Source organism: Monodelphis domestica, chromosome 7 (assembly GCF_027887165.1).
Source record: "Monodelphis domestica isolate mMonDom1 chromosome 7, mMonDom1.pri, whole genome shotgun sequence".
Lineage (NCBI taxonomy): Eukaryota > Metazoa > Chordata > Mammalia > Didelphimorphia > Didelphidae > Monodelphis > Monodelphis domestica.
In genome coordinates, this window is record NC_077233.1 from 136,278,430 (window position 1) to 136,289,021 (window position 10,592).

A 10,592-nucleotide genomic window follows, 5' to 3' on the forward strand; every position below is an offset into this window, starting at 1 on the left:
ATCTGGCTCTAGCTAACTGATGGCTCTGATTTTATTGGGGCCTACTCTCACTACTGAGGGCTGTAACCTTCTTAGCATCTGCTCAAAGACAAAAGAGTGGCAAGGGCCAAGCAATTGGGGTTAAATGACTTGCCCAGGGTCACACAGCTAGGAAGTTTCTGAGACTAGATTTAAACCAAGGTCCTCCCAACTCCAGGTCTTGCTCTCTATCCACTATGCTATCTAATTGCCCCTTCCTATGATCTTTTTAAAATTAAAAAATTCTTACCTTCTGTCTTAGAATTGATACAATAAGGGCTAGGCAGTTGTGATTAAGTGACTTGCTCAGGGTCACATAGCTAGGGAGTTTCTGAGGCTAGATTTGAAGCTAGGACCTCTAGTCCTCTAGTTCTGGCTCTCAATCAACCGAGCCACCTAGCTGCCCTGCCATATTTATCTTCATATCCATAATATCTAGCACAATGTCTGATATGTAGTCTAATGTTTACCATATTGTTATGTTTTATAGAAGCCTTACAAACAAGCTTCCCCTTTAAATGTTTTTTTATAAAACCTGTTATAGAATTGATACTGTGAATGTGAAATTTTATACCCCTTATGATTGTGATATATTTTATATTTTCCATAACTCTATAATAATACTCTATAGCTATTTTGTACTGCTATTGCCCCCCTCCACCTCTCCTTGCTAGCTGGCTAAGCTGTTCATCCTCATCTGCTCTGATATGATACTGGGCCAAAGACTTCAGTTTAATCTACAGGTTTCTGCCTCATAACTATTCAAAACCACTTATCTTTATGCTGACTTCTGCTGAATCATCATGGCACGTAGTACATTCATGCTAAAGGCAGAGGTTATGTCAGTGGCATGACTGGCCATTGAAGGGACAAAAGATACAGGACCAAGATGCACTGGACAATTTACTTGAGTTGGATAGCACTTTGTTACATCACCTCTGTATGACTGGCTATATAAGGGGTCCTCTCTCAAGACTTGAGGCCTTCGGTTGCTAACTGGAATAACCACTCTGTTTTGTTTTTTATTTTTGGCTCCTCGGCTAATACATTTCCAACATAATACTAAAAAACCAAGGCAGAAGAGAGGCAAAGGCTAGGCAGCAGGGGTTAAGAGATTTGCCTAGGGTCACGTAACTAGGAAGCATCTGAATTCAAATTTGAACCCAGGATCTCCCATCTCCTTGGCTGACTCTCTATCCACTGAGCTACCTAGCTGCCCCCTCCCCATGATTTAAATTTTTTAAAATTTATATTGTCATTTTTTTATCATTTTCATTTTTGAATATATATGTTCTCCCTCCCCTATTCAATGAGCTATTCTTTTTTTTTTTTAACAAAGAATAAAAAAGAAACAGAAAAAATATAGTACACGAAAACTAAACAACACATTAGCTGAGACTGCCAGCATGTGCAGTGTTCCATGTGTATAGTCTTCCACCTCTGCAAGTAAGGGAGAGAAGTGAATTTTCTCATTTCTTCTCTGTCTCAGAGCTTGATTGTTACAGTAACATAGCTTTCATTTTAATTTTGTTGTTTCTCTTTTCACTTACATTGTTCTCGTCAACATGTGTTTCATTTTTCAGATGCTGCTTACTTCACATTGCCTCAGTTCATCTTTCTGAATTCTCTATATTCTTTGCTTCTTGCAGCACAGTCATTTTCTATAACATTCATGTACTGCATTTGTTTAGCAATTTACAAATTGATGGAAGTCCATTTTGTATCCAATTCTTTGCTACCACAAAAAGTAATACCAAGAATATTCTGGTATATCTGGGACATTTTCTCTCACTATCCCCAGTGCCTGGTTCATATCTCTCTCTTTATTTTTACTTCCTGGCTTCTTTGATTTCCTTCAAGTTCCAGGGAAAATCCCACCTTAAAGAAACCTTTGCTGATTCCCCTTAATTCTAGGGTTTTCCTTCTGTTGATTCTATCCAGTTCATTCTGTATACAGCTTGTTTGTACAAAGTTGTTTGGGCAGGGGACTGTCTTGTCTTTCTTTGTACCTCCAGTGCTTATAAGGTACAGTGTCTGCACAGAGTAGAAGTTTAATAAATGTTTGCTGACTGTCTTTAACCTCTTTTCTCCATAATGTTTCAAATGTCACTGTCAGTAGCTCAGTAATCACATTGGAAATTTTGAAATTTCTTTCTATTGTTGAGAATATAGTTTATTTGGGCTAAGTAACTTGAATTCAACAAGGACAACTCACAAACTCTTTTATTGATGTGGACTGAAATGTCCCACAAACCCTGACAAGTAGTTGTAAACAATCAAAAGAACATAGAAACAATACCTAGTTGTTAAGTATGAGGCCACCTTTCAGATAAGACATATATGAGTTGCTTAGATTCATAATTATGAGACAACTTCTCATATTAATCTTTAGACATAACCTGGGTCCTTGCTTGGGGTCTCTGGACAGCAAACATAGGTGGTTCAGTTTTCTTGTCACTTAGGACTAGTTTCAAACACACATTCACTGTGTTCCTTAGAGTCTGGGTAGAAAAGAGCAAAACTTGATCTATAGTTATCCCAGGGTATTTAATATATCATTAGCATCTCATTTACATTGTGGTTTGCTCCCCCATTCCCCACATTGGGCAAACAGAATGTACCATGGGTAAAGCCAGGGAGACCAAAGTGGACCCCAGGTAAAGTGACATTAATTCCTTGGAAACACAGGGCAACAACTGCTCAAACAAATAATCTCTTCCTTAGTAACTAATCAAGATAAAAAGTCTTCCTGAAAACCCCTACCCATTTTCTTTTTAACTCTTACTTTCACCTTTGTTTGGCTTACTTATTTACCTACCTTACCTACTATACTAGTTATTCTGTTATTATATTCTTTTATAATAAAGCTTGTTTTCTCAAAATAGTCAGTTTGAGCCATCAAACAATTCCTTAGACAAGACCCAATCACCTTGCCCCCATTTTTTCTTTTGGTATCAGTGCCTATGCAACACCTATTTAATCAGGGACAATTTGTCACTCACTGGTGGGATTGGAAGCCTCTTAAGGACTGTCAATTTTACTTTTCAGGCTACTATTTTCCTTTTGTCATTTTTCTTCAACCTGTCATTTGATATTTAAATTCCTTTTTGAGTTTCTCCATAGCCTGCATCCAGTTCTCTGTTTTTTTGTTGTTGTTGGGTTTTTTTTTGAGACTTTGCTTGCTGTTTCCTGTACCTCATCCTCATCCACTGGTTCAGTTCTTTGATCCTTACCCCCATAGAAGCTTGCAATTGTAGCTTTTTTTTTTAAAGCTCTGTCTTAATTATGTATACCCATCAGCAGCAAAATCCCATAACTTTGGTGTTGTCTTTTGCTCAGTGGAAAAACTCTGTCTGTGATTAGAAAGGATGTTAGATATGACTAGTCACTATAGATAGTGAAGTTCTTTGAAAAGAGGTCAGAGAATAGAGAAATAGTTGTGATGAAAAAAGCAGTTTCAAGCAATTCTAAAACATCTCAGAGGTCCTCATATTAAAAAGTTTGGGGCTATGCCTTTTATCTTCATAATGACCTCAGAATTATACATAGTCAAATATAATTTTTAGAGCTCATTGGAGCCCTAGAAATCAGCTAACTTACTGTCTAGAGTTGGGTGGGTTTTCCTACCCATAGTGATCCTAGACTATGCAAATAGAAAATGTTTATTCAATAAACAGTTGTTAATCATCTTATCTTCAAACTATAGAAGCTGTTGGAGACTGAGTAATCTCCCAGAGTTAGGATGAAATCAAACTGAGGTCTATAGCCAAACTGGAACTTTTCTGGGATATCAAAGAATAGAACAGTGGGCTAAGGGGAGGTAGGGCATTATGGCACAATGTAAGGAACATTTTATAAATATAAATAAAATTAAGGGACTTGAGACTGAAGCCTGTCTCTGGCACTTACTATCTATATGGGCAAGTTACTTCCCCTTTTCAGTTCTCAGTTTCCTCATATATAAAATGAAAAGATGAACCTGATAACATGCAAGGTCCCTTTAAACTCTAAATCTTTGATCTTCTGACCTCTAAGTTGAATCTTGACATCTTCAGGTGCATCTCTCAGAAGTCTGAACATTCAGTAACCAAAACCTTAGGCTTTGCTCTAGAACTCAAGGAATTAAAAGAGAGGTAGGAACTTAAGGATTGGGGTCAGACACAGAGATTTGTGGGAGAAGCAGGAGGATGGGAGGGATAGGGCCAAGTGGGTAGAAGCATATGCAGTATAATCTCCATTAAATGAATAAGTCAAATTCTCATAGGTTCAGGACTGGTTTGTTGCTATCTTTTTTTGACCTCTGGATAAATTCCCAGACCCTATAACCCAAAAAGACAGTAGAAGGTCCTAGCAGCTGGAAACTATGAACAAAGGAGAGCTACAGTCACAAACAAAACAAAACAAAACAAAAAGTTTTCATACTGGGGAGCAGAGGAGTACTACTCCCTCTTCCGGTCCCACCTCACCCCAGGAAATGGCTCTTACCACGGTGACCACATCCCCCCTGTTTCCATAGAAACACCTGGGAGGAAGAGGGTGGCAGGGAGAGCTGGGTCACAGTTTCCTAACTGCCTGCCCCGAATGGGCCCTGTTTGTGCCTATTTGGGGACTCCACCCCACTGGATGCCCTGCCAGCATGCATTGAAGTGATCATTCCTCAAAGTGGGTGAGAACAGAGGCCAGTGGAGTATCTGAAGAAACCAAGGTGAGGAGCAAGGGTAGGGAGGAGAGTTTGGAGGACCTGGAGAAAGAAAAATAACTGAAGATTCAAATCAAAGAGAGAGAGAGACTTGAAGAGGTGACAAGTCAGAGAGAGATGGGCCTTGAGAAACAGAAAGATAGACCTGGTGGTGTAGAATGGAGACAGAGAGGCAATAGGAAAGACTTCGAGACACACAGAGAAAAAGTGACCCAAGACCTCAAGAGATTGAGAAGGGAGGAGGGACACACACACACACACACACACACACACACACACACACACACACACACACACACACACACACTGAGAGAGAGAGAGCTAGAGAGGAAAAAAACCAAAGACGGAGAGAGAGAATGAAATAGACTATATTGGCAAGACAGTAACAGACTTGGAGAGACAGTAACAGAGATACAGAGACTGGAAATCAGACTTGAGACATAGAGATATAGTCAATGAAAGACAGATTTGGGCAGAGATAGACCAGGAAAAAAAGACAAGGGGATAAATTTAGGGAGAGATGAGAGAGACTAAAAACAAAAGGAGAGATAAATTTGGAAAAAGACCCTGAAGCATCCAGGACACCCCACCCCAACCTCATTGTCCCCCCAAAACACAAAAAAGGCAGCAGAAAAAAGGAGCAGAAACTACTGTAGGCATTGGGAAGAGGCAGGCTGACTGGGCCCTAGGGGCTAGAAAGATATTTCTGTCTTTTCTTCCCCCACTATTTCCTCTTAGGCAAGGTTTAAGGGGGGAGAAAAGGGACCCAGAAGACTCTTTAAATGCCAATGTGAGGGACATCTGACTTCTGGAATGGATGTGAAGCCCAAAATGCTGAAGTATTTCTCTTCTCTCTGCCTTTGTCTCTCACTCTCTATCCCCATCTCTCTTTTTCTCTTCTGTCCTGCTCTGTGTCACCTCTCCTCTTTACCCATCTCTCCTTCTTCCCCCTCCTCTTGGTCTTTCTCTGTATATCTGTGTGTACCTGTTTTTCTTTCTGTTTCTTGTCCCTCCCTCCTTTCTTTCTTCCTTCTCTCTTTTTGTCTCCCTAACTCTTCCATTTCTGTCTTTCCATTTCCTCTCCCTCTCCTAGATGTCTGCACCTCTGGAACAGCTTCCTGGGCAGGTGGAGAACCCAGTCATGCACCAACCCTCGCAGTGGCCCCCTATCCTGTGTGGACCCTGCATTCCTATCATGCTGGCCCTGGCCTTGCTGGCTGCTATCTTCCTCCTGGCCACAGCAGTCCTGGCTGAACGCCTATTCCGCCGTTCTCTCAGATCAGATCCTAGTGTCGGGAGACCTAGCCTGGTCTGGCGTCCAGGTGGGGAGCTGTGGATTGAGCCTGTGGGGACACCCCATGAACGATCTGAAGACTGGTATGGTGCAATAGCCCCTCTTCTGCACTCCCAGGTTACGGAAGCCACAATTCCTAGGGGCACTTTAGAGGCACAAGCTACAGCACCTCCTAATCCAGATTCCCCTCCCTGTCCCTCAGTTCTTCCCTGGGCCCCTGAGTCCCCTGGGAGCACATTCTGGATGGCAAATCCTTGGGAAGAAAGGCCTCGGACTACTGGTCTAGTAGGATGGTGTGAGCCACAGCCAGGGCCAGAACCCTTAAGCTCACCATTTTATGGCAGTCACAGGCCAGGGAGCCCTGAGCCTGACTGGGGCCTACAACCACGGGTAACTCTGGAGCAGATCTCAGCTTTCTGGAGAAGAGAGAACAGGGTTGGTGGAGGACCCTGAAAAATGGACTCTTTGGCTTGCCTCATTCCCATTAGCCTTCCTGCAGAGACCTTCCTCCATTCTAATAGCCTATGGGAAGCTGGACCTACAGAGAGTCAAGTGACACTCGGGGCCCATGGATACAGGACTCTGGACTCCATCTTGGGATTCTAGACAATCCCTCAAAGAAGAGAGGTGGGACTTGGGGAGGATCCTTAAGGACTGAGTGCTGAGCATTTCTAAGAACATCAAGACATCTTTCTTCTGGACTGTGGGATCAGGCTGGGCATGGACGAGAGTATTCACTCAATTGAGTCAAATGGAATCCTAGCTCACCCTATGATGAGGTTAAGCCTCAGAGGATCTTGAAAGGCTGGCAAATGCCAGTGGATGCTAATGAAACTATAAAGCCACCAGAGTAAGAATATTGACTGTGTTAAATGTAGGAAATGGACATTTCTTTCCTTCCTTTTCCTTGTATTTAATCTCCTACCTGCTGTTCCTGATCTCATCCTCTTTGTCTTTTTAACTATGGTGACTAGACCTCTTTCCAAGCAGGTAGGATGCCTCCTTCTGTAGATAAAAGGACTTTTATCTTCATAACTTGTAAATGTAGATATTTTTCAGTGTTATTGTGATGATGAACAAAAGACAGATGGCTGACTTCAGTTCACTTCCAGGAATTAGGGCTAGAAGACATTTTAGAAACCCTCAAGTTCATCCCTGTCATTTTATAGATGAATTAACTGCAGATTAAAGAAGAAAAGGAACTTGCCTAAGCTACCTAGCCAGCATATGTCAGACACCACGTCTCTTAACTTCTAAGTCAGGCATCTTCCCCCCCAACCCCCAAATAGTATTTTATTGCATTTACCCCCAATTACATGTAAAAACAAATGTCAACATTTGTTTGCTGATAATTTGTAATCCACATTCTCTTCCTTTCTCCCCAAGACAGTAATCTGATAAGAGTCATACATGTGCTATCATACAATACATATTTCCTTATTTGTCATGTTACATATTGCACATATAAGAAAAAATTCATGAAGGAAATAAAGTAAAAAGTGATATGCTTTGATCTGCATTCAGACTATCAGTTGCTTCTATGGGGGCATATAACATTTTTCATCATGGATCCCTTGGAGTTGTTTGTCTTGGATTCTTGCATTGTTGGTAATCGTTGTCATTCACAATTGATCATCATATACTATTGTTGTTATTGTGTATTGTGATGTTCTCCTGGTTCTGCTCACTTCATTTTGTATCAGCTCATATCAATCTTTCCAGGTTTTTCTGAAATCATCAGATCAGGCATCTTTCTACTGCATCTTCATGAACGAGAGATGAGGGGAGGCCTGAATAAGCTAAGATCAAGATGGTATTATATGAGGAATGAGGGAAGCTAAACATGGCCTGAGAAGGCTAGCTCAGGAAGATGGTGGTATTGGGGGAGGGAGAAGGGTTGGAGTTGAGGGTAGTGCCTGTGGGACCTTTACATGGAGGACCTTCCTTCCTTGAGGAGAACAGAGCTGATCTGGATTCCAAAGGAGAAATTAAAGAAAAAGGAGATTTCTTCAAGAGGTATTCAATTTGGCAAAACATTTACTAAATATCTACTATGTATTGTGTTACGTGTTGGGGTCACTACACACATAAGATAGGATCTTCATCCTCAAATAACCTATGATCTAATAGAAGGGGTATAACACATGTACCTTGATAAATTATTTTTACATGAAAAAATCCATGATTTAGGTTACAAAATAATGAAATGTTTATGAAAAGTCAGAACACTGGAAAGGTTCAAGGGAGTGACAGATGATTTTTGTCTAGAGGGAATCAAAAAGGTTGTGTGTGGCATCTGAGCTGGTCTTGGAGGAAGAGAGGGATTCCAAGCATCAGAGGAGTAGGAGGGACTTCATGCAAATGAGTAGTGATGGGAGAAGAGTCAGGGAACAACTGGTTGTCCATTTGACTAGAATGCAGAATATGTAAGTCATGTTAAGTCAGTAAGCACTGATTAAACTTTATATGTGCCAGGGCTTAGGGCTAGAATATGTAAATATAAAACAAGCAGAAAAAAAAAGAAATGGGGGTATGGAGGTAGAGAGATGAAGGTACCCAGTGCTGGGGCATAGTAGAGAAAATGCAGAGAATCAGGAGGGCAGCTTGGAGAGGAATGAAGACATAGTTGATTTGGGCATCCTCTCAAATGTGTAAGGGGAACTAATGTGAAATGAACCTCAAAGCTTAGGCTGATGTTGTCTTGTAGAGGACCTTGAATGCTAGGATCAGAAGGTAATTTTTTAGCATTGGGAAAAAAAAAAACTTAGGCTAAAAAGGCTCTGCTTAGGGACCTAAGCAGAGAGACTACTTACTGACTGAGGGAGTCATCATAGTATAATGTAAAAGAACCTAGATCAGGATCTAGGAAACCTCACCAGTCACCTTTGCTGACTTAGTGTAACCTCGGGTAAATATCCTCTCTTCTTGAGGCAGGCCTCAATTTTCATTTCTGTAAAATAAAAGGATTGTACTTGATGGCCTTTGATGTCTTTTATAGGTCTGACATCCTGAAATTCTGTGAAATTCCTTACCAAAGCTAGATTCCTAAACTGGACATAGAGAGATACTGCAACAATACTGTGTACCTACTGTGTGGCAACTTGCTTGTACCTTGAACTTCAGATCCATCACATTGGAATAAAATAATTTATGCCACTCTAAATAGTAGGCAGAACGTGATATGACAGCTGAATTTTTATTCTGGAGGAAAAGGGAAGCCATGGAGGCCAAAATGAAGAGATTTGCTATCCCTTAGGTGTTCAAGGAATGACAGCCTACAAGATCAGTGGAGAAAAACACTCCGACTAGTCAGTAGGACGCTACATGTTTCACCCTGCCTGCCTCCCACTATCCTCAGGGGTCCAGCAACCCCCCCCCCCCCCCCACTGGAGTTATTTTTGTCATCATTGATCAGCATTTATTGAATTGAGTACCTACTACATGCAGGATCCAGTATTCGTACTCTGGGGAATGCAGGGATAAAGGGTCCCGCCCTTGGTGAGTTCATTATCCCCTTGGGAAGATTGGACTTCAGCATGGATAAAGATAGCTACAGATGTAAGGTCATATACAATTGCCAAAAAATGTGATGCAATGTGGAGGGCGGAAAGAGCCCCAGACAGAGAGTCATGAGACCTGGTTTCAAATACCACTTTCTAGTGTTTTGACTCTGAGTAAATGCCTTAAGCTTTTTGAGCCTCAGTTTCCTTATCTATTAAGTGGGGCTAATGATGTCTTTACTACCCACCTCAAAGGGTCGTTCCAAGGCTCAAATGTGAGAAAGGTTGTTAAGCCCATTGCAAACTTTAAAGCAAAATACGAGTTGTCATTAGAATGGAGACTTTAGACAAGTCATTTTCCCACTCTGGAATTCTGTTTCCCACATGGAAAATGTTGGCATTCAAGGCCTCATATCATATTGCTCCCCTCAATGTGCTATTAAACTCGACTACTCTGTTCCCCAAATATACCCCATGCTTTCTTACCTGTGAGGGAAAAGGCTCTGCGAACCTTTGCTCATATTATCTGAAATGTCCTCTCACTGTCTTTTTGCTTGTGGAATTATGATCCCTCCTTAAAGTCTGACTCATATCTCCCTAACCTTCCCTGATTTCCCCTCAGATTAGTAACAGCATCCCAACCCTCAGGCATGTATGTATTATTGTATATTATTCAATCCAATGAACATTTGCCTATGCTGAAGGCATTATTGTAAGAAGGCAAAAAATGAAGCAATCTCTGTCCCTAAGAGGCTTAAACTCTGTTGTAGTAACATAGGCACACATACACTTAGTAGATCATTTGAAGAGAGAAGAGATCACGGTAACAGCTGAGGAGATCAGAGTTTTCCTTCGAGTAAGTAGGGTGTAATTTGAGCCTTGAAGATAGCCAAGAATTCAGAGTCAGAGTGGAAGAGGAAGTAAATGGATGGCTCATGTAAATACATGGAGGGGAGAAATGGCATGTTAAGATCCTGGAACAGCTTGTAGTTCAGGTTAGCTGGGAATTTGAAGGCTTGAAGGGGAAAGGGAGCAAGCATTTAAGCAATACCTATTTTGTGCCAGGTACTGTGCTAAATGC

The 10,592-nt window shown here is 41.3% G+C and overlaps 1 protein-coding gene across 1 annotated transcript; it reads left to right on the forward strand.

Moving 5' to 3' along the window:
• The first annotated feature begins 4,556 nt into the window (after positions 1-4,556).
• Positions 4,557-7,530, forward strand: C7H16orf54 (chromosome 7 C16orf54 homolog). Its single transcript, XM_001367959.4, has 2 exons — positions 4,557-4,723; positions 5,811-7,530. Exon 2 carries the CDS (start codon positions 5,811-5,813, stop codon positions 6,462-6,464), a length of 654 nt encoding a protein of 217 aa, XP_001367996.1. The 5' UTR covers positions 4,557-4,723; the 3' UTR covers positions 6,465-7,530.
• Positions 7,531-10,592: the final 3,062 nt, after the last annotated feature.

Coding starts and splice junctions, on each gene's coding strand:
- C7H16orf54 (XM_001367959.4), top strand. CDS start 5,811: ATGTCTGCACCTCTGGAACAGCTTCCTGGGCAGGTGGAGAACCCAGTC.